Source organism: Leishmania infantum, chromosome 30, assembly GCF_000002875.2.
Source record: "Leishmania infantum JPCM5 genome chromosome 30".
In the NCBI taxonomy this organism is placed as follows: domain Eukaryota; phylum Euglenozoa; class Kinetoplastea; order Trypanosomatida; family Trypanosomatidae; genus Leishmania; species Leishmania infantum.
In genome coordinates, this window is record NC_009414.2 from 411536 (window position 1) to 434466 (window position 22931).

Below are 22931 nucleotides of genomic sequence, written 5' to 3' on the forward strand. Positions count from 1 at the left end.
CTTCCTCCCGCTCCCCTCATATATATATATATATCGGACCTTGCAGAGCCGTGATTCAGCGACGCGCGGGTGACCATTGGCCGCATCTGGGGACAGTGCGACTGCTACGCTGGAAGGCTGTGCGGTGCTTCGATGTTACGCGCCGACCATCGCTCTGCCGGGGCGTGGCATCGAAGTTTAATATCAGCTTCTACCGCGCTCCACTTCCATCGCCCATCCATCTCTTTTTTTTTTCGTCGCCGCCTGCTCTGTGCTCTTGGCATGTCTAGTGTTGCTGTATGCGCGCTGTGTTGCCCAAGCACGAGTCACAATACGTTTGCCTACGCACTCGTCTCTCTCCTTCCTTTTGGTGCACGTGCGCGCACATACCCACTAGAGTGTTCGTGCGTCAGCGATGGGCGTCGGCTTGTCTACAGTGCGGCACGCGGGCACCGCCATTCTCGTGCCCACAGCTAGTGCAGCATCGGCAGCAGTATTGCCACTCTCGTCGGAGGAGCGGGTGGCGGCACTGCCAGTAACGACGACGCGGCCTGCTGCTGCCGATGCAGCCGCCGCCGCTCCAGCTCCGCCCACCGCTGAGCACACATCAAACCCTCGGCAGCGCCTCACAGACACTCAAGCGGCGCATGCAGCGGTGTCTTTGCGACATGCAGCGCCAAAGCCTGATCGGCGCTTCCCTCCCTACCCCGAGGAGACCTCGGCGTTGGCCACCCCCCCGCCAGCGGCAGTCTTGACCGCGGCCCCGGTCGTGGCGGAGGCGGCCGTCAAGAGGCACCGCAAGGAGAGCGGCGTCACGAAGCCCCTGCACCCGGCGCAGGCGTCGTTGTTCACGCGGGCGGAGGAGGGACAGCGCGATGCAACTGGTGATGCTATCATCGCTGTCGATCACCTTCGTCGCAGGTGTTGCCCGGACGCCGGCGTCGGCGCTAACCGCAACATGAACTGTAATGAGGATGTCACGCTTCTCGTAAGGTCACCGGACGAGGGGCGACGGAGCGGCACGTCCCTGCAGACCGAGGGTGGTCTCTACGGAGAGAAGGGGCAGAGGCAGTTCGCTGCGTCTGCTAAATCGTCTCCATCGCCGGCCTCACCGGAGGCGGAGGAGGTGGCGACGACGGCGTGCGCATCGGTGAAAGCCGCGGCTCACGCAGATGCTCCGGGTGGCCCTGCTGCTCCTCTGCTGAGCAGCACCTTCACGGCCTACCGCCCCGTGGCTCGATCTGCCTCTCCTGGGCCGGCGCTTGGGCAGTACGAAGGGCTTCCGCTCACGTCGGTGCAGCAGGTGCTGGAGTCCAAGCACAAGGTGTACCGTATCTGCCTCACCGGTGGTCCGTGCGCTGGCAAGTCCACCATGCTCTCGGCCATCCAGGCAAAGATCCCGCAGCGCACCGGCTTCCGCGTCATGTGCGTGCCGGAGGCCGCAACGCTGCTCGTCACCGGGGGGATGCAGTGGGATGGCGACCTCACCGTGCCGCAGCAGCTCGGGCTCCTTCGCACGCAGCTTGCCTTGGAGGACCAGTTCTACGCACTCGCCGTGGCGTCTAATGTACCGACCGTCATCGTTTCTGACCGTGGCACGATGGACGGCCGCGCGTTCTGCACTGATGAGCAGTTCCAGGAGATCCTGCGCGGCGTCGGTAGCACCATCGACGTTCTGCGCGACCGCTACGACGCCGTCATTCACATGGTCACCGCCGCGGATGGAGCGGAGGAGTTCTACAACCTGGACAACCCGGCACGGTACGAGGACCTCGACGGCGCCCGCGCCTCCGATCTTCGCCTGCAGAGGATGTACGTTGGCCACCCGATGTTCCGCCTGCTCGACAATTCGACCACCTTCGAGGACAAAATTGAGCGAGGGCTCCAGGTGGTCAGCCAGGTGGTGCACAAGGAGCAGTGCGCGCCGGCGTTGCCCACTTACTACTTAGTGCGCCGCTGCCCAGTTGAGCTTCCGGTGGCGAGCGCCACATACACGACGCACACGACTGTACTGAGCAACAGCCAGATCAGCGACATACGACTCCTCGTGAAGCGCGAGATGGCGGATGGGTCGACGATGCACTTCTTCAAGAGCGTTCGCGACGCTCCGTCGACTGTGCTGTCCTCACGTGCGCCACCCCGCGCGACCTCGCACGCCAGCAGCGGCGCTTCGTTCCGCAGCAGTGTAAACGCCCCGACGGTCAGCACAGCGTCGCCGACGCAGCAGCGCATCGAGAGCGCCCAACGCATCAGCAGCCGCGAGTACGCGAGCTTGTGCAAGCACCGCGACAGCACCCGCGCCGAGGTGGTGATGAGGGCGACGCACTTCATCTTCGAGGGTGCGAACTACGAGCTGACGACAATGATAGCCCCAAGCTGGGCAGCAGGACGCCAGACGCTGACAGTGGAGAGCTGCACAGTGTCGACGGCGAAGCAGGAGCAGGTGCATCCGCACGGCTCGCGTCAGGCTGCTCCACCGGCGGCGGCGCTGCGCCTCCCACCGTTTTTAGAGGTGGATCGCGAGGTACCGGTGGAGAGCCTGACGACCACCTTTCTCATTTCGCACAAGGAGACGGGCCCTCTCTACACATCGCTGGCTTTTGCGCCTGTCTTCTCCCGTGCGGTGTTGACCGCCCTTGGTGCGCATGCCGACACGGAGAACATCCTGAGCAGCACGGTGAGTACCCCTCGCGGCACGCCGGCGCTGCGCACGGAGAAGGGCACGCTTCACATTCCCCCCGCTCTCGCAGAGACGAGGGAGGACAGTGGGTTGCCCGCAAAAGCACCCGTCTTGGGAGAGGGCAACCAGCGAGTAGAGAACGCAGAAAACTCGGTGTTCATGGCCGCACCACCGCCACTGCCGCTGCCTGCACGTCGTGGGCTTGCTCCGCTCGACGTCAATGCACTCGCTATCTCCGCACCAGCGATGAAATCCGCCACGTCCAAGGCAGAGGGCACGCATCACGTGGAGCTGGCGTCTTCACCGCTGCACCTCGATGAATCAACGAGCGTTCGCAAGCAACACAACGTTGACACCCCGTCGAGCTTCTCCCTAGCCGGAGAGGAGGGTGGCACTGCCAAAGTGACCACGGCAGCACCGGCCGGGGAGCGTCTGCAGCCGGAGAGGCTGATGGCGCGAGACCCCGAGTCCGTCTTGCCTCCCATTGGGACGAAAAAGTCGACTCCTGTGGCCTGCCTGCGCAGCTGAGCGAGGCGAGGAGGCCGCCGCAGAGCCGTGGGCAAAAGGCAAGTAGCGGTGCTGCTCCCTTCCCGTTCCGTGGAGGGACGAGGCCCAGCACACACTCGCGCAGCAAGTAGATCATGCGACGGTGGAGGCAACACCCATTTTGAGAACGTAAAGGGGTGGACGACGCAAAAGGGAGGAGGCAGAGGCGTCTCGTGCGGCGCCGTCTCTGCCTCCTCTGCCTCCCTCTGCCTTGCTGACGCGTCTTTTGGAACCGATCTGCATCGGTTTGTTCGCTCTGTATTTCTTGTAGACTGTTTTCTCTTCACCTTAGATGCACACACACATATATATATATATTTGACGCTGAAGGTCTGGTGTGTGTGCCACCAGTGATTATCGTGTGTTGTTTTCTCTTCTTACCCCTCCCCGTTTCGTGTTCTTGCCTTCCCGTTGAACCTTCATGCCCTCTCTCGCACCGCCCCACCGCCTCACCTGCACGTACATGGCACCAGCTGTTTTGCATTCTACTACTCTCTCTGTGTATGTGTTTTTCTATCTCACTCGCCTCCTCGCCTGTCTGATCCCGTCTTCCTCAGTGATATGTACCACATAAAAACACACACACACACACACACCACACAGAACGGCATCGACGAGGTGGAAGAGGGAGAACGTGAGGAGACTGTCGGTAAAGAATGTGCCTTGGTGTGCCTAGGGAGATGCAGAAGCACACGTGTGTGCGGGCGAGGCGTGCCGCGAATAGCTCGCCCGCATACTTCGATTGCTTCTCCTCTCACTCTTTCTCTCGCTCTTCTTCACTCCCGCCCTTCCCCGCCTCGTTTTTTTTGACTTGGCTTGGCTTTTATGTGTGTGTGTGTGACCGCCGCGAATACAGCAGGGTTGTGTCTCCTCCTCTCACGGGACCTTACGCGCATACCTTTCATGCATGCACGCGCTGCTGCTCTGCGCACCCCTCCGTCTCCAGGCTCTGTCAGGTAGCCCCAACAGACACTGCGGCTTCCGTGTCAGTCGAGCCGAAGCCGCCGCAACAGCAGCACTGAGGCAGGCCAGATGCACACAGGACAAGCTAGGCTGGTGAGCTGCGCTCTGTTGCTCCTCGCAACTCTCTCCCTCCGTGTCTCTGCTTGCACTTGGTAGAGACCACCTCCGTCACACTCTAGCCCCCTCTCTCCCTCTTTCTCCCGCTTTTCTTTCTGCCTCTTTCTCACTCTCACTCGTACGCGTGCTGGAACAGAAGTAGATTTGCCCGCGAGTTTCCCCTCTTTCTGCCCCCCCCCCTTCCATCCCTGATTGGCGTCCCTTCCTCCCTCACACACACACTCACACACAGATATATATATATATAATCACGCACTCGATAAAAGACATACGTGCCCTCCTTGCACCCCGTCTCACCGTCTGTTGGTAGCCGTACCGAGGGGTGCTCTCACTCAGTTGCGGTCGAGGTGGTTCGCGCCATACGCGCAGCACCTAAAGAGCGGACTTCCAGAACACGAATAGCGTTGTCTGTGGGTACCACTACTTCCCCCCCTCGCTCTCGCTCGTGTCAGAGGCGAGGTGCTTCGCTCTTATCACACCATCTGTCCGTCTAAGGTTGTCGAGAGAGGCCTCTGGTGCGGTCTTCCCTCCCCCCTGCCTGCTGTGTCTGAGTCGGAGGACATATCCGAGCTGAGTGGAAGGGTGGAGGGCAAGTTGGTGGCTGGACACTCGGCACGTGCAGCAGAGATTGGCACGCCGATCCCTTTCCGCAGTGAAGCAGAGGCAAGCAAACGCGCGCGCACGCATACGGTGGCGCATACATCGCCCTCGCTCTCCGGCTCAAATCACCCTTGCTTTCTTCGCTGGGCGTATCTGTTCGTGCTGCCTTTCCAGCTGCTGCTGTCTCTGCGTTTGGAGATCGAACGACGCTTCATTCACGCCTTAGGCAGCGCAGCAATCATTCTCTTCGCTGCTTGTCAGGGTTGCAGGTAGGGAGAAGGTACGAAAAGAAAACAACGCTGAACGGTCACTCACAGACAGTCGTTCAGTGTGGAGGCTACAGCGAAGAACTCATCCACAAGAGCGAAGGGAAAAGCGTGTATTATCGTCATGAGTGAAGGGGGCAATCGAAATCAAGGTGGGGGAGGCAGCAGCGGCAACCGTAGCGCTGCTGGTGCCTTTAGCCCATACAGCGAGGAAGTACCAGTGGAATGCCTCATCTGTGCTGACCGGTGCCGCGCGCTGTGCGTGTTCCCATGCGGGCACTACACATGCTACAGCTGTGGCCTCCGCATTCACAGCTTGAACAGGGGTAGCTGCCCGGTTTGCCGTAAGGAGGCGACACAGATGCCGATCATTACGCAGCAGGTGAGTCGCGAGGAGGAGCAGTTCTCGGCTAAGGAGATGGAGAGTATGCGGCGGGTCGTCACGACGAATCGCCACCTGCGCTGCGTCATCGACTCGCCGCAGCTTGCGTACGAGGTGGCAAAGCTGTACGAGTACACGTGCCCCATCGAGAGCTGCTGGTGCCAGGGGTACCAAGATCCGTTTCTCGAAATGAACATGCTGAAGGATCATTTGTGGGTCGATCATGAGCTTGTGTATTGCGACGTGTGCCTCCAACACAGGCCCGCCTTCTTGTGCGAGCAGGTGGCCTACTCTATCACCGCACTGCAGTACCACATGGAGGGGCGATGCCGGCACGACCGGTCGTCGTTTACAGGCCACCCACCGTGCCGCTTCTGCAAGCGTGCCAATCGCTTCTACGATGGCGAGTCACTGCTAAAGCACATGCAGCAGCAGCACTACACGTGTGATGTTTGCAATCGAGGTCAGTTTACCTTCACTTTTTACGCCAGCCGGCAGAAGCTTGATCAGCACTTTCAGACGTGCCACAAGATATGCGACCATCCCGACTGCGCATCGCATGATTTGATGATGCGTGTGTTTGGCAACGAGATTGATCTGATGGTGCATAAACAGCGCGTCCATGGCGTAAAGGCAAAGGTGACGTTCTCGCCTGCCATGTTCGGCGAGGCATCCGGCTCCTCAGTGGGCAACGGCCCGACCGGCTCCGTGCCGGCGACGGCGTCGAACGCAAACGTGATCCAGATTACGTTCGACCATGTGTTCCGCGTGGAGACGGTGGAGATGATGCCGACCAAGGAGAACAATCACCGTGGTGGTCGCCGTGGAGGCGGTGGTGGTGACCGCGGCGTAGATAGGGTACACGCCCCGGAGGAGAACGGTATCCCGTTGTACTACTTAGGCAGCGGCGCCTTTCCGGTCCTCACCCGCTCTGTCGCGAGCGACGCCGGCGCAGCGTCCTCCTCGGCCCGTGCGGGTGGGGCGCGGAGTAGCAACAGGAGCAGCGCTCCCTCCTCCTCTGCCTTCGCCGTCGCTGAGGATATGAGCAACTACAACGTCAAGAACAAACTCCCGGCAGATAAGAAGCAGCTTGAGCAGCGGCTGAACGACATGCTGAGCAAACACGTGAAATCGCCGGTCACCTACGCACACTTCCGCAGCTACACTCGTGACTTCATCGAATCAGCGATGCTGACCTCTGAGTACTACGACGTGCTGGCGAAGGAGTGCTTCCCTGACCCGCAGGTGTTCCATGAAGTATTCCCGTTGATCGTGGCAACCGTGCCAGTAGCGGCGAAGCAGGCAGCCTTGCAGGAGGTGTATAAGATGCGCATGGCCCCCGAGACGCAGCGCCTTGCCCGCGCCCGCGAGGAGGACGCGCGGAAAGAGGCGGAGGCGAAGGCGGCTGCGGCGCGTGCGGAGGAGATGCAGGGCTGCAAAGCTGGAAAGAGCACCGGCAGCAATAACGGCGCCAACAACAGTACACCTGCTGGCGCGCCGTCTCCCTTTGCCCGCAAGAACGCCAAAGGCAAGGGAGCCAAGCAGAATGCATGGCTGACGACGGACACGCGGTCCAAGTTTGGCTGCAGCAGCTCCGCGCCGGCCCAACACCAGGACCCCTCTGCCAGCGCCCCCGCCACTGCTCCAACGTCGTCGGCGCCGCCGGCAGCGGCGTCCCTGAAGCCGCAGTCCAACAACCGCCCGCGCGGGTGGGGGCCTGTGGCGACCGCCTCATCAGGCACCTTTGTCACCACGCCGGCTGCCGTCTCGGCGCCGGTGTCTAGCCCAGCGCATGTAGGGCCTGGACTGGTCATCAATGAAGAGACGTTCCCGTCCTTGCCGAACAACGGTATTCGCCGTGAGCCCATCGGCAAGGCGCAGCGACCAAAGGCAAACGCGTGGTTTAAACGGTAAGAGAGGGCGACCCACCTCCTCCAGAGCCGCTCCCGCCACTCCGCACGCGCCGCATTAACAGTCCACCTAAGCTTTTTGTTCTCCCGCATGTCGGTTCTCCGCCATACAACGCGACTCAAGCTCTGCTCTAAACCCACCAGGCCCTGCCACAGGCCCCCCATCCGCGTCGTGCGAAGCAGCGCGAGAGACACGCCCGGTACAGCAAATGCGCCGACTCAGTCACCTGAGACGACCGCCCCCTGCCCCAAACTCTGCCCGCCCACACGCGGCCTTTCAGGTCGCTCCGCCGCAGCACCGTCCAGGGCCCCACCGCCGGCATCAGCAGCGATGAGTCGCTCTGTCCTCCCCATGGCGTACGGGTGCCTGATTCAGCCTCCACCAGAGGCGGCTCGGCATTGGGCAGGGGCATAGGGGAGCTGCTCGGCGTCGCCCCGCAATGGTGGGTCGTGCGGGACCCTGACGATGCGACGCACTGAGCGGTGTGTGGCACCCGTCATCAGGGACTACATGCGCTCTCACGAGACGGCAAGGGAGAGTCTCTTTGGGTGAACAGGACCAGAGCGAGCGAGAGAGCCATTTGTCTCTAGCTGCTATAGCCATGCCCCGCACTGCGCTGCTCAGCTTTCAACGCGCCCTGGTGCGTTCCGCTGTAGCGATTACAGTGCCATGAAAGTGTCGCATCGCTGCCACTTCTGCCCCCCCCCTCTACGTGAAAGGCCCCTCCTTCTGTCGACTTCTTCGATGTCAAGACATATATATATATGTATATATATATATATATTTCATCCGAGGGGCCTCTGAGGGGCGCTTGTATGCGTGCGGCGCTGAGTTAGCCGTGGTCTGCTTGCCCGTGTAACCCCCGCTGAGTGTGTGCCTGTATGTGTGCATGTATCTGCGTGGTCTGGTGGGAGCTCGTCGTTAGCGGTGTGTGTGTGTGTGTGTGCATGCGATTGTCGCTGTCCCTCCGTGTCTCTTGTTTTTGAAGAAATCGCAAACGACCGCTCTCTCTCCCGGCGACTGTGTTCGCATGTCCGCCTGTGCGCATGCGTGTGCGGGGGCCGCTGCCTTCGACAGCAGCGACTGAGGCGCGGCTGTGGGGATGATGAAGGTGCATCCACACCGCAAAAAAAAAGAACGCAAAACAAAATACGCGCATCAGTGTCGAGACGCAGCGGGCGTCCACGCTCCTCATCGCACATGCAATGAGGGCGAAAAGCAAGAGTGTTAGCGAGAAAAAAAATGAAAAGAGGAGGAGATGCTTGCTGCTACGGTTCCGCAGCGTCGTTCGCACTGCTGTTGCTGCTGCCGCTTTCACTTCGCGTACCTGCAACCCCGCTCACTCTCTCGTCTATTCTCAATGCTCCCTTTTCTGCTGTGCAGGAAGCACCGCCTCAGTTTTTTCGTTTGCTCTCTGTATCTTCGCTTTCTCTTCGAAGAGGTTGCTTGTCCCGACACAAGCACACACACACACACACACGCACACGCACACAGAGATAGGCACAAGCGTGCACCAGAGAGGGCGACCGGCGACGGAAGATACCAAGAAAATGTCGGTGCGCATGGATGCCTCGCTCTACAGCGACGTTGTTCGCATTGAGCGTGGCGACTACCTACGCTTTCACTGCGAGCAGCTCTCCGCGGACGGCCGTGACACTCAGCGGTACTTCTTCGGCTGCTACTACCCTCGTTGGCATGGGTTCTACCTGGAGGAGGTGCGCTCCATCATCGGCAATATGGGTTACTGTGAGCTCAAGCACTTCCCGGCCTACCCGTTCGATGTGTACCTCAAGCCTGCCGACCTCACGGCAGCGGCCGATTCGGCGCAAACCTACGACGCGGACAGCGCGAACGTGACAACGTACATCACAGACGACTTTCAGGTGAACAACATCCTCGTACTGGGGCCACCGCAGAACCAGCGCGACGATGCCGTGAAGCGGTTCAAGATCGTCTCGGTGGATGTGAGCCACCTCAAGACCAAGACGCTCTCTCTCGCCCCCGTGGCAAACCTCAACAGTAGTTCCATTCAAAACCCCAACACGATGCTATCCACGTTGCGCGCACCTGGCGGAGAGCGGGTGCCGGTTCAGCTGGAGAGCCCAGTTTTGGACATTTTGACACAGTTGCGTGATGCCTACATTGATCACGCCGGTGGCGGCATTCCAGAGATTGGCATCAAGGCGATGGGCCGGCCGTTCCGCAAGGTGAGTGACGACGGCCGGCGATGGATGACACGCGACGGCGTGCGCCAGCTTGTCCGTGGCTCCCGCGCGTTTGGCGCGCATGCCGGCTGCTTAACCGACACTCGCAACGCCCTTCAAACGATTGAGGCGGTGGCAGACACCATCTTTAGCGCATTTCCGCACGAGGAGGCCACACACCCCGTCGCCCCAGGCGAGGAGGCGTGCGAGGAGCGGATCGACTACGACGTTTTCATGGACTACGTCCGCGGCCATATGAACTCAATCCGCAAGAAGGCCGTGCTTGAGGTATTCCAGCGGCTGGACTACGACTCGGACGGCAACATCACCATCAAGGACATTCAAGCTACTTTCAACGCGCAAGAGCACCCCGTTGTTGTCAGCGACGCCATCTTCACAGCGGAGAAGCTGCTGAAGGGCTTCCTCGCCATCTGGGATGAGAACCAGCGCCATTTTGGACTCGTGCCGTACACCGAGTTCATGGACTACTACAACGGCCTCAGTGCTGTCATCGAAGACGACGCCGTCTTCGTGGGTATCCTGAAGACCACCTGGAAGGTGCCGAACTGGACGATAGAGTTCGTGTAGCCTTCGCTCTTGGCGAGCAACGCGCCTTGCTTGGCCGCCATGAAAAGGCGCGCAGAGAGGCGGTTCCAGCTGCACCTCGCTGGCCTCCTGGGCGATGGTGGCGCGTTCCTCTGTGGCCCCTCTCTTGTTGGCGATGCACAGTAGGATGGATGGGTGATGGTGGTGGTGGTGGTGGTGGGGAGTGCCGCAAAGAAACTAAGAGCGTACTCTGTCTCTCTCTCTCTCTCTTCTGCATTTTGCTTTTTCTTGTATATTAGCGTTTTTCATTTCGCGTTGCTTGTGCGTGCTTGCACCCTTGCTGCCCGTGCCCTCTACTGCGAGGCCTCTGACGAGGTAGAGGGGAGGAGGGTGGCGGGAAAGCCCAATTGCGTAGACATCTGCGAAGCGACACACACTTACACAACACGGATGCAGGCCAGTCCTTGCGTAGATAAGCTTTTTGCTGTGTGCTTGGCGTGCATCCAGTGCGCGCGCACTTTGTTGGTTCATGTATCGTACACAGCCAAGCACAGGAATACACACACACACACACAGAGCGGCTGAAGACGGTGTGTGCCTTTCACAACCTTCTGCGAATGCACCAAGGCGATGCTGGCCACTGAAGGCCCGTTTTCATGGCCGCTTCACTCTGCCTTGTGCCACTTCTCCAGCACGCTGTGGGATCTTACAGAGACACACGTCCCTTTCTTGCTCCTGCATGTGCCTATGCGCCCTTCGCCCTGTAGCGAAGAATAAGAAGAAACGGAGGCAACTCCTGAGAGACGCATGCGTATGTCTTTGTGTATGCCTCGAGCTTTCAGAGGCGTGTGCGTCTCCACCCTCCCCCACTCTCCTCACCACCCCTACCTCTTTACCTCTCCCCGCCTCCTACATGTGCGGGATGGCGTTGTAGGGTCGCGTTTCTTTTTTTTTTCCCTTCCACCGTCGGGTGCCTCCCGCCTCCTTTTGGGTTGGCTTCGTCGATGCATCGTGACCGCATCCGCGCCATCTCGCACTCGTAAGCCTCACCCTTCCTTTTCCTACAAAACCAAGACGCACACCGCGCATCTCACATCGATCAATCTCCTCCCGTTTCCTTTGTTTTCATTTCTCGATTTCATGCTTCTCCTCGCAACACCGCACGCGTGCTTTTTCTTCTTCCTCAGTTTTGGCACGTTGAATTGAGCAACAGCCCTTGCTTGATCCATCGGCCATCCGCTGCCGCGCAGTGATCAAGTCATTTGCTTGTTTTAGTATTAGCACAACGGACACGTCTCAAGTAGCGCTTGCAAAAAAAAAAGAGCGTGCGCATTCGCTTGAGTGTTGTTGTCCTCACATCTCTCTCTCTCTCTCCAACTCGGCGGCTTCCTTGACCACCTTGCGCTCTTGCTGGCTGCACTGCACGCCAGGTCTGGTCGCGGGCTTTTTTTTCCCCCTTCTTATCGCTTCGATCGGACTTGTGTGCTTTGGCGTGCTGTTTCGTATTTTTGTGATTTGCGTGTTTGTGTGCAACGTGGTGCTGCCGGGCCCGTGCGCGTTGTCTTGCAAGAAATCGGTCCGCCGACTCCCTCACATCCACAGAAGCCCGCGCAAGTGAAGCTGTCTTCGCAGACAAGGGAGGGCGCAAATCCATTGCTGACATCGACTACCCTCTTTTTTTTTCTTCCCTCTTCGTCGCAGCATGATGACGGATGATAAGCACGTGCTATCGATTCAGTCCCATGTGACGCACGGGTATGTGGGCAACAAGGCCGCTACGTTTCCGCTGCAGCTCCACGGCTTCGACGTCGATGCCATCAACACGGTGAGCCTGTCGAACCACAGCGGCTATCCAGTCATCAAGGGTCATCGCATGGATCTCGAGGAGTTCACCACTATCATGGAGGGCCTGCGCGCCAACGACTTCTTGAGCGACTACGCCTATGTTCTGACCGGGTACATCAACAACAGAGACATCGTCCGACAAGTGGCGGCGACCGTCGCCGAGATTCGAGAGGCGCGTCAGAAGCAAGGTAAGAAGGATGCCGTATTCTTCTGTGACCCCGTGATGGGCGACGACGGGAGACTGTACTGCAAGGAGGAGGTGGTGGAGGCGTACAGGGAGCTGCTCACCCATGCGGACGTTGCAACGCCGAACTACTTCGAGGCGTCGATCCTGAGCACTGTGGAGGTAAAGGATCTCGCATCGGCGATTGAGGCCGCTAACTGGTTTCACACGCAGGGCACGCCCACCGTGGTGATTAAGTCCTTCGCAATGGCAGACGACCCGACACACCTTCGCTTCTTGCTCTCTTGCCGCGACAAGGCGACCGGGTCGACGAAGCGCTACACGGGGGTGGTGCCGTACCACGAGGGGCGCTACACGGGGACGGGTGACGTCTTTGCCGCCTCGCTGGTGGCGTTTGCGCACAGCGACCCCATGGATTTGGCAGTCGGCAAGGCCATGGGGGTGCTGCAGGATCTTATCAAGGCCACAATTGAGCGCGGCGGCTCTGGTAAAGCGACGCTGAGCTCGCGTGAGCTGCGCGTGACGAGCTACCCGGACCGGCTGCAGCATCCGTCCTCCGTGGCCCTGGTGACACCGTTGCCGTAGGTGAAGGGGGGGGCTTTTGACGTAGAGAACAAGTATCGTAGCACGCATGCAGAGAGTTGTCTGGCCCACGGTGTAATCGAGCGTTGCAGTATCTATACACCCGTCGAGACAGTGTGGCCCCCCTCTCCTCCTCTTTTGGCGGGTTTATCTCGGCGGCGCACACACGCTGATAAGGCGGTGAGGGACGGATGGGGGAGAGGGGCCTGCGCAAAATTAAAAAGCACGAACACCGTCCGCCCACTCACGTATGCATGAATGCGAAGGGGCCGCCTCGGCGATCGGTATTGAAGGGTGGGGGTGGGGAGTGAGCGCAGTCGCTTGAGTGATTCCTGTGCCTGCATCGCTCTGCACTGATCCGATGCTGACACTCGACTGTGCCAGTCGCACAGGGGAGGGGCTAGTGGGTGTGGGAGATCAGACAGCTTGGGACCTCGCCCCCGCCCCCGCTCTGTCTGGCACTTCCGTAGCCGATTTGGAAAACGCGGAGCCAGATGGCTCGCGTGCGAGCGTGCGCTCACCCGTGATGGCCTTCAGGGAAGCAGGCGACCGTCCCTCTATTTTCTCACTGCCTGAAACTTTTCATCGCTCCTTCGCCCTCTGCTGTGTGTGTCCTTCTCTTCTGAATTGCTTGGCACGTCTTCTCTCCATTCATGTTCACCGTCCCCATGCACCGACGCTGTCGCTGCCCTTGTGCCCTCCCCCCGGCCGTGTCGTCATGGATTTGCACGTGCCCTGGCGAGGGGCGCTGCGCTCACCAACGAACGAGCGCCGTTCCCGCGTTTGAGAGCGGCGGCCGAGAAACGAGAGACGTGGCGCGCAAGCCCCTCGCTCCGCTTTTTCGCCCTCGCACGCCCAAAGCCTGCTTTTTTTTTTCAGTTTCCAGGGAGCGCTGTATGCCCCATTTGTACTCCAATGCGTGACGGGCATCTTGCACCGACGGCGACCGCGAGTCTTGCCGCGCAGTTCAGCGTGTACTGCCTAGAGAAGCCAAGGCAGGATGTGAGCGACGACGACGCAGCAGTGCCCGCGCGCGAATCGGCACCGACCTCGTTACCATCAAAGGCGGATCTTGCAGCACCCCTTTCCTACCTCGATGTGGTGCAGCAGCTCGACGGAGACGATGAGTGGTCCTTCGCACCCTATCCTCGGTGCAGTCGTGCGCAGCTGCTGCAGGTGCACGCTTACTGGGTGGCCATTCGGAGTTCGGCAGCACCAGAGACGTGGAAACCAAGCTGGCCGAAGGCCAGCGACGGTGCGTCTGAGGTGCAAAACAGCGAGGAGAGTGCTTCGATCAGAAGTGCGGAAGAGGCGACTACAACATCAAGGTGCTTGTGCGACAGAGATGACGGGTGCTCGGCGGGCTCGTGTCCGAGTGCCGACGCGCTACGGCTTGCCTGTGTTGTTGGCGTCGTGTGGGTGCGTCTATCAGCGAGAACCCCTTCCACTTACTCTTTGGTGAATCGCCGAACACCGCACAACGGCCAAGTCAGCGCTGGCAGCGCGATCGCGGACTCGCCGAGTGTCAGCCTGTGCCGCCCTTCTGTGGAGGGTTACATTCAAGTTGTCGTGACCCACCCACACTACCGGCGTCGCGGGCTTGCTTCATGGCTGCTCACGCAATGCTTGGCGTGCACAGAGGCACCAGCGGGTGTGTTCGCTTCTGACCGGCGTGATGGTGTGGCATATGCGATCGAGCGCTGGCACCTGCACACGTTGGCTGCGACGCGGCGGGCGGCAAAGCGTTCTCGCGGCGACGAAGAGACGTGGACGTGCCAGCAGGATCACCCACGACCCGATCAGCACCATCAAGATGCCAATCACCGGAGGTCGGAGGGAGAAGGCAGCGAGGCAGTGGTAGCTGCCACGCTTGCCATGTACCGTCGACTGGGATTCCACGAGCGGCGCTACCTTGCGCGGTACTACGCCGGTAAAAACGACGCTGTGGAGTTGATGAAGATGTGCTTGTGACTTTTCCTGCTGTTCGCAACAACTAGTGTGCCGACATGTCGGGAGGCTCGGCAGGAGGGGGAGAGGGGGGAGGTGGCACACGTGATGCATGTGCGGCTTTCGCTCTGCACCAACGTACTTGTCGATCGCCCATGGCGGCATGAGCACTTCGTGGATGGTCCAACGACTGACGGAGTTGAGAGAGCGAAGTGCGGTGCCTCGAGCCATAGGCAGGGTTTCTGCTCGTGGGGGTGTCTCTGCTCTCATGCTGCCTTGGCGGGCATTGGCTGACCTCACGGCTGCTCTGCTCACGCGCGGTCGTCTGTGTGTGGGTACGCGTGCACATTGTCACGAACCTGTGAACTCATCAGGGCCACCGTTTGCGTTGCGGACGAGAAGTAATCGAAGGACGAACGAAAAGGCACACTCTCTACGTGGCAGCTTCGTACCTGCTCATTGCCCTTCCCCTCTTCCCCTACTGCCGCTGTGCTGACGAGATGCACCAGCGTGCGTGGGCGTGCGTGCCCTTTTACGCGACGGAGAGGCTCTGCGCGCGGCTCTTGGTGCTTCCCGCGGCGCTTTCTGCGCGTGGGCGTGGAGTGAAGCCGCACCGTGTGCTTAGCGCTTCAACCCTTCAAACTCCTCTGTCGCTGTGATGCTTTCGAGTATCTGGTCTCTCTCTCTCTCTGCATCGAACTGTGTGCGCTTGTGACACGCCAAACTACCGGCACGCACACAACACCAACAAAAAGAAGCCAGGCAGCTGCACTTTCACGTTCGAAGCTGCGCGTAGAGGACGCAAGCGCGCGCGGCTGCGTATTCACTTTGGAATCTTCTTTTTCGTTTCCTGGCGCTCTCGCCACGCGCACATACATACACACACACACACACACACACACACAGATAGCGTGGGCGACTGGGCGTTACTTGTACTCTACCTTTCTCCTTCCCCTACCCCCATCCATACATACGCGCTTGCACTGTCGACGGATCTTGATAAGCCCTTTGAACACACATAGACGTGAAGCTCAGCTCAGAACGTGCAGCGCCATTGAAGGCCATCCTCCTCCTCAACGCGGCTGCGAGGAAGTCTCAGCCACACACACACACACACACACACACGCAGACACGCACGTGTAATCACGCAGAGCCATAAACCTTTTCACCACCGCATAGAGGAACTTTATCAAACGGCGTCTCGCTCGCGCGCGCGTGTGCACACAGACGTAGAGGAGGTGAAGCAACGCAACAACAACAGCACATACTCAGAAAACAGCGCGCCTATACCGATTTAAGGGCACGCTTGCTGGGAGGGGTCACGTGGATCACCACCCACCCACGTCTACCCCCACCCTCATCTCCATTCCTTCTTCCCACCGCCACAAAATGCCGTTTCCTTCGGCGGCGTCCTTCACGCAGGCAAAGTGGCTCGCCTTCTTTGCTGAGCTGACAGCCAAGCTGACGCACCACAATGCACTCGTCGTCATGGAAGGTGCTGAGCTGCTGAAGCGGCTGCTGCTGTCTCGCGTGTCGATTGCGGCGGTGCTGCAACAAGGCGACCTGCTCGTGCGCCTGCTTGACGCGTGGCGAGGCTGCGTCCTCGCCGAGCACCCGAGCAAGTTTCTGCATCACCGCGATGAGACCAACTCCGCCTTCCCGGCACCGCCATCACCGTCAGCGGTCGTCGCCCTCAACGATGAGCTCAGCTTTGTCCTCGCCGAGTCCATCTCGCAGTGCATCGACCTCATGGTCTCGCTCCACGCAGACGGCGACCCGTATTACAGTCTGCTGGTCTTGGCCCGCGCAGGCCCCATGCTGGAGGTGCTTGTTGATGTGATACGGATGGCGCCGCCGCAGATCTACGGCATCACGGCGAGTCTTCTGCAGCAACTGCTGGCACTCCCGCTTGGGCGTGACTCGGTCGGCGGCGCAGATGGGGCGCGCGGCGAGGGCACACAGCGGGGCTTTGACAAGGCAACGCTAGCTCAGCTGCGGAAGTCGATCCCGCTGCAGCAGCATGTCCGCTCCCTCGTGGAGGCAATCCAGGGGCACGGGGTGCTGCTGCAGCACGCCGCCGACACACTGGCAGAGCTCCTCGCGGGGCAGCAGGGACCTCGCCGATTCGCTGCTATCGCTCTCTTCAACCAAGCCTCGAAGCGGCTTCGCAAGCATCAGCTTCGGCGCGGCGGCGCATCCTCTGCGGCGACGTCTGCGCCAGGCAGTGACGCCATTCCTGGCATGCCGCCACAAAGCCGCTGCGACGCGCGGGAGTCCACTGTGGACGACTCCGACTTAAATGTCACCATCACCGGAGCGGCGCCGGCGCACAGGGCGTCACCGTCGCCGTCACCGTCACCTGGTGCTGTTACGCCGTGCGCGCTCGATGATTTGGAGCGTGGACTGCGATCACCTGCAAAGCGCCGCCACGGCGGTGCAGCGGCGCCGCTGGGTGAAGCAGAGGAAGCTGGTGGCGCTGCTGCTGCTCGAGGTGGCGTCTCCCTTGCAAGGGATGCAGCGCGATTTCCCTCGCCACCCGCCGCGAACCCTGCCGCGGATTCGGACAAGCCACCAGCACCGCCCTCGCCGTCGCACGACATAAGTGACATGGTGGATGCCGAGCCGCAGCGCCTCGCGTGTGCGGTGCCGCTGACCGTGGCCGAGGAGGCACTGCGGCACCTCGCTTCGTCTCGCTCGCATGACGACTTCTTTGCCGCCTTTGACTGGCTCTGGTGTTTGACTGTCGCCGACGCGCCCGTTGTCGGAGCGGCGCTGACGCCGGAGATGCTTCGCCGCAGCCTCGGGCGATACCTGACGGCAGCTCCGCGGACCCGCCGCGATCGTATCCTGTTCACACTTCTGCTGCTTTGGATTGGCCATGTGCACTCTGTAAACGCTCTGCGCGAGGAGACGCATAGCTGCGTGCTGGAGGTGTCTGCCTCGGCGCTGCTGCCCATGCTGCGCACCGAGCTGGCCAAGGATGGCGAGCGAGCGTCCTCTGGACAAGGGCGCGACAACAGCAGCAAGCAAGGAATTTCCTCGCTGACTGTCTCGGCCATCACACCGACGAACACGAACATTGCGGCCACTACGAGTGCTACGATGCTATCGACCCAAGAGACAGTGGGCCCTCTGGGTTACGGCGACATCGGCGTTGACCCGATGGTGGCCGGCCTTTCTCTCGACCCCTCCTCGTTCCGCCGTGGAGAGGGCCGCGACAACGGTAGCTACCCAAGTGCGATTGGCTCCGCGTTGCTCCCGTACGCAGCGGCCCGCAAGGCGCAGGAGGCGGCGGTGCTGCTACGTCCCTCTATCGGGGTGATTTTGCTCTCCTTTCTGCTGAACATCCATGCTGGCGCCGCAGTCCACGCACAACGCGTGTGGGTCTCGCAGGGGCGTGTCCTTGAGGTGGCGCAGATGGCCGTCCGGCGCGCGCAGGGCTGCCGATCTGCTCTCCTCGACACTCCCACCAACATCGATGGTGCTCTCTCGGATGAGGTCTATCTGGAATACGCGCTACGCAGCGTGCGGACCGACGCGACGACGGTGGCGGTGCTCGGGTGCCGTCTGGTGGCCGCCGTGCTGGGGGATGAACTGCGCTGGGGCGCGGCTGCGCGCGACAGCTCGACAGCGAAGCCCGCACCGACGGAAAAGGCTCAGGCGGAAGGGAACGCCGCCGCCGCGTCGATTCAGGCTGAACTGGCGCTTTCTGCCCAGTCACTGATACCGCTGCTGGTCGACATGGCGGTCAACAACCCTGATGTTACGGCCGCGCAGGAGAGTGGGGCGGCTTCTCCGGTGCATCACGTGCCCTTGAATTTGCGCTGCTCAAGGTACACCTCTCTTGGCGAGTGCTCCCTAGTGGCGCTGGACGCGTGTCTGCAGTATCACGCGCAAGCAGGTCATCTGCGCAGCCGCGGAGATGTTCCGATGAGCGTTTCGGGCTTCGCGATCGAGGACCTTGTTCGAGTTCTTCCGAGTCTCACGTGTGCGTCGCAGTGCAGCGTGCACCCCCCGGTGCGCGCGGTGCCGTATCGTCTTCTGTTGTACGTGAGTCAGCGCCTGGAGGAGGTGCTGGTGGTTCTCAGACACATGCCCTCGCTGGCCAGCGCAGCTGTCTCGTGCGTGTTGGACTACGGTCCCCGCGCCGCACAGTGGGAGGCGGCTGCCGCTGCTGAATGGCTGACGGTGCTGGTGGACTTGCTGATCGGCGCAGAGACAGCGAAACAGACCGCAGCGCCATCGTGCGAGGGGAAGCCGCCATCTCCGTCGCAACAGCGCCGTCGCCTGCCCACTGCGGCCGAGCTGCTGAACGAGTACTTCCACTTCGATGACAGTCCCCTCTCTCGCAAGCTTCTGCTGACGATTGCGTCGGGAAGGCGGAGCACCAGCACTGGGAGCGCCTATGCAGTGAACGCACTGCTGCAGCTGGCCACGCACCTGCAGGCCTACCTTCAGGCTCGGCGCCGCCGCGCCCCGCACGAGCGGCACCGCAAACCTCAGCAGCCATCACCAGCATCATTGAGCAGCGTGACGAGGGAAGCAGCCGCAGTGGAGGAGGCAGTCACGCTTCCTCTCTGTCCAGCTGGTGCTTCGTCGTTAGCACAGTGGGTGCTACTCCTACAGAGTATCACCGCGGATAACAGGCGTCTCACACGCATCTGCAGCGCCTTCAAGCACCCGATCGAGGGTGGCCACAGCGTACTTCGTCGGGGCAGCGGTGGCGTTGCAAAGGATGCGTGCACGCGCGCTATCACGGCGGCGGAGCAGATTGCGCTCCAGTACAACTTCACGGGAACGCTGTTCCGCGCTCTGCAATCGCTGCTGTGCGACGCCGCAGCTGGGGTGCCGGCAGCCTTGCTGAGCTCCTGGCTTCTCTGCGATGCCGTAGCAGCCGCACTGATGCTGCCGACGCCAAGGGATGTGATCGCTTTGCTGTCTACGCGTTTCCAGGCAGCGCGCGCGCCGGAAGCCGGGGACGGTGATGCGGCGCATCTGCCCCCGTCGTGGATCCCGTCGCCTGCGCTCGTGTTCAGCTACCAGGCTGCTATCCAGTGGGCTAGTCGCGTTGGCGCTTCCTGGCTGACGGGTTCGTACGGTTCTGCTGCGCAGTCTGAGGTTGGCGCCTCTGACGGGACTCGAGGGCACGGCGGCCTGCCCTTGAAACACGGCTGTGCGGGTCCGGTGGAGGACATCTGCGCTGGCGCCTTGCGTGCCATGCAGGAGATGACGCCGAATGTGTCGCAGCGGACGCGGTGCCTGGCGGCGACGCTTGTGTCCGCGGTCGTGGACGCGTGCCCAGCAGAGCAGCTCGGCGTGCTGGAAGCCCGCGGTGCCGCGCTGTTTGCGGCGTCCGCCACGCTGCGGCGGCTCCCCTGCGTGAGCGGCCTTCAGTGTCGTCTGTTGCGCCGCGTGCGAAGCGCAGCCGTGCACGCGGCCACCTCCGGCGACGGATGGCTGGAGGAGAGCCTTACCTCCCTCCGACACGTCGTCGATCGTCTACAGGAGAATGCGCAGCTGTGGCCGAGCTCGGCAAAGAACGGAGGCCACAGCTCCCACCGCCGGCTTTCTCATCAGCCGCACGATGCCGCACAGACTGTGAGAGAGCTGCAGAACTTCCAAGTGCTGGTATCCTTGCTAACGAGTCTGGTCTCTTGCACCGGCGCGACCAGAGCGGAAGGCGCCGCGCGCGCCTCTAGCCCAGCGGTGGAAGACGAGATGAGCAGCCCCCCGCATCGGCAGCTACTGCTCACCGACGCCCAGCGGCAGACTCTGTGCGCCGCGCTTTGTGACGCGCTGCGTGTCCATCAGCTGCAGCCCACCGTCGTGCTTGCGCTGCGAATAATGGCCGACACCCACGAGGGCCGCCGTTGCATCCTCACCGAGATTGCCAGCACGGGCGATCCGCTGGGCCGCACTCTGTTTGGCCGCCTCCTGGCGCTGACGCTTCACATGCCGAGCCGCTGGGTAGGAGCGGACTCCGCGGCCGGGACCAGCTCGAGCAGCCGCGCCTTTTCGCCGACATCAACGCCGCAAGATCGCCACCGCGCCCTCAAGTCTTCACCTTCGCAGCAGCGCTCGCCTTCCATCACCGGCGCATGCGCCACGGCTGCCTCTTCGGCATCTCCGCCGCTGCGCTCCCCTCCCCGCAGCGAGGCCCCTCAGCCCGCCGACCGTGACATCGTTTGTGTTGCGGGCTGCGACGTATGCACAATGCTGTGTGGCTCGCGGTTGCAGGAGGGTGTTGGCGGCGCTAAACCCCTTGCAGATGCCGGGCCATCCTCTGCGCCGACAAGTACCGTTTTCCTTTCCGCGTTCGTGAAGCATCGCGGCGTGGAGTTCCTCGCACGTGCGGTGGTGGAGAGCGATCGCGAGCTGCGGCGCCACGGGCGCGATCTCGCTGTGCCGCTGCACTGGCTACGCCTCGTGGCAGCGCTGTCATTGCACCGCTCCATAGCCAAGTCATTTGTGCAGCAATCCGACTTCTTCAGCGTCCTAATGGAGCTTGCCGGAACGCCAGCGTCGGCGCTGCATGCCCCCGCAGCCACTCTTGCCCTCCTCGCCATTCGCAACGTGTGCTTTTCCGATGGGCTGAAATCGACGCTCTGCCAGGACGCGCGGGTGTTGCTGACGCTGAAGGCGGCCGGCATGGGGATCACAGCAGTAAGCCAGCTGATCGAGTGGCGCCCGCCCCCATCGCCACCGCCGAACTCAAAGCGGCCACGCACCACAGCTCGACAAACAGCGACGGGCGGCGCGCCGCCTCCCACCTCTCGCGGTGGTGCTCGCCTGGAAGTGATGCTGCGCGAGGATGTCATCGATATGGAGAACAAGACGGAGGTCGACTGGGCGAAGCAGGCGTGCGTCTACGCTCGCGGCATGACGCGGCTCGGAGAGGAGCCGTTGCCCGACATAGAAGATTCTGCCTCCTGTGACGCAGCTGGCGACGTAGTGACAGCCGAGAGAAAGCCGCCAAGCGCTGCACTGGGCGGAGCGTCCGGCGCGGACCACGTTGCGGCCGCACACCTGCCGCGCCGCTTGTTTGGGGACATCACGAATCACTCTCGCGCTGCTGATGTGGGCGGCTCTCTGCTCGAGATCGATGCCACTGCGAGTGGTGGCTCTCCTGCAAAGCAGGTCGGGGACAACATGCTTCCGGTGCTGGTGGCAGCAACTGACTCAGAGGCACATCTCCGCCGCTATCTGGCAGCCACCGCCATCGCCTCGCTGTGGTTTGACAACCAGCGTGGTCGCAGCGCCATCGCACGCGTGCTTGCCGCGACGCCGTGCTGGAGCATGGAGGACGTGCAAGCAGCAATCAGGGCTTCCGTTGCTTCCCCTATGGGTGCGCAGGTTTCGTGAGGTGCGCTTCAAGAGGCGGAGGCGGGGACTTTTCGAATCAGAGGTGGGCGCCGGTGGCTGGCGGTGAAGTCGATGAGCTCCACCATGTGACCTTCCACGCCCCAGCTGGCCCCCCATCCCCACCCCTCCCTCTCTGTGGACAGCGGCGACGGCACCGGCTCCATTCTCAGACGAGCACATACACATCGTTGTGCACGGCTATCCGGTGCTGCGCCGCTGTCGTTTCTCTCTTTTTTGTGTGTGCGTGACCGCGCTTATCGAATATTCTGTATAGATGCACACGCACGCAGCGACGGACGTTACGGTTGTGGCGCCCTCATCTCCTTCGCCCTGTATGATGACGAAACCGATTTCTCTTGTATTAACTTGTCGTCGACCATCCTCCGTCGACATCTCGCATGTGCCCCGTCCCGCCCTCTCCTGCTGGACCTCATCTTCTCACATGGTTTACGCGCCCGTGCGCGTGCGTGGGGGCCGCGGTGAGAGTGATGTGCACACAATCGCCGAAAGGGCACATGCGTGGGCTTTTCAACCCCTGCTGCGACTGCTACCAGTGCTGCGAGATTCAGTGTACCTTCGGCCACGCGACTAGTCTCTCCCCCCTCCCCTCCCCTGAAAAAAACGAAAAAAGCGATTCGATCAAAATCTGCACGTGCGCCTTCCTTCAACTCCGCGAATCATCGCAGGAACGCGTTTGCTCGATCCCGCAGCCTCTCGGTGCGTCTCACGGTGATGCTCTCTGCTTCCTCCATTGAGGAGCAGACGGAAGAGGGCTTAGGAAAAGGGTGTGACGATCCTCTTTCTGGACTTGTTCCAC

At 61.3% G+C, this 22931-nt stretch overlaps 6 protein-coding genes across 6 annotated transcripts; all 6 read left to right on the plus strand.

Moving 5' to 3' along the window:
• Window positions 1–394: 394 nt before the first annotated feature.
• On the plus strand, window positions 395–3187 carry LINJ_30_1280 (hypothetical protein, unknown function; the record flags this gene model as incomplete). Its single annotated transcript, XM_001466935.1, has 1 exon — window positions 395–3187. The coding sequence occupies one exon, from the start codon at window positions 395–397 to the stop codon at window positions 3185–3187; it is 2793 nt and encodes a 930-aa protein (XP_001466972.1).
• Window positions 3188–5275: 2088 nt separating this feature from the next.
• Window positions 5276–7447, plus strand: LINJ_30_1290 (conserved hypothetical protein; the record flags this gene model as incomplete). The annotated part of the gene is made up of 1 exon (XM_001466936.1): window positions 5276–7447. One exon carries the CDS (start codon window positions 5276–5278, stop codon window positions 7445–7447), a length of 2172 nt encoding a protein of 723 aa, XP_001466973.1.
• Window positions 7448–8649: 1202 nt separating this feature from the next.
• Window positions 8650–10236, plus strand: LINJ_30_1300 (putative calcium-binding protein; the record flags this gene model as incomplete). Its single annotated transcript, XM_001467208.2, has 1 exon — window positions 8650–10236. The coding sequence occupies one exon, from the start codon at window positions 8650–8652 to the stop codon at window positions 10234–10236; it is 1587 nt and encodes a 528-aa protein (XP_001467245.2).
• Window positions 10237–11899: 1663 nt separating this feature from the next.
• On the plus strand, window positions 11900–12808 carry LINJ_30_1310 (putative Pyridoxal kinase; the record flags this gene model as incomplete). Its single annotated transcript, XM_001466938.1, has 1 exon — window positions 11900–12808. The coding sequence occupies one exon, from the start codon at window positions 11900–11902 to the stop codon at window positions 12806–12808; it is 909 nt and encodes a 302-aa protein (XP_001466975.1).
• Window positions 12809–13720: 912 nt separating this feature from the next.
• LINJ_30_1320 (conserved hypothetical protein) lies at window positions 13721–14776 on the plus strand (the record flags this gene model as incomplete). Its single annotated transcript, XM_001466939.1, has 1 exon — window positions 13721–14776. The coding sequence occupies one exon, from the start codon at window positions 13721–13723 to the stop codon at window positions 14774–14776; it is 1056 nt and encodes a 351-aa protein (XP_001466976.1).
• Window positions 14777–16141: 1365 nt separating this feature from the next.
• On the plus strand, window positions 16142–22114 carry LINJ_30_1330 (conserved hypothetical protein; the record flags this gene model as incomplete). The annotated part of the gene is made up of 1 exon (XM_001466940.1): window positions 16142–22114. The coding sequence occupies one exon, from the start codon at window positions 16142–16144 to the stop codon at window positions 22112–22114; it is 5973 nt and encodes a 1990-aa protein (XP_001466977.1).
• Between the last annotated feature and the right edge of the window lie 817 nt (window positions 22115–22931).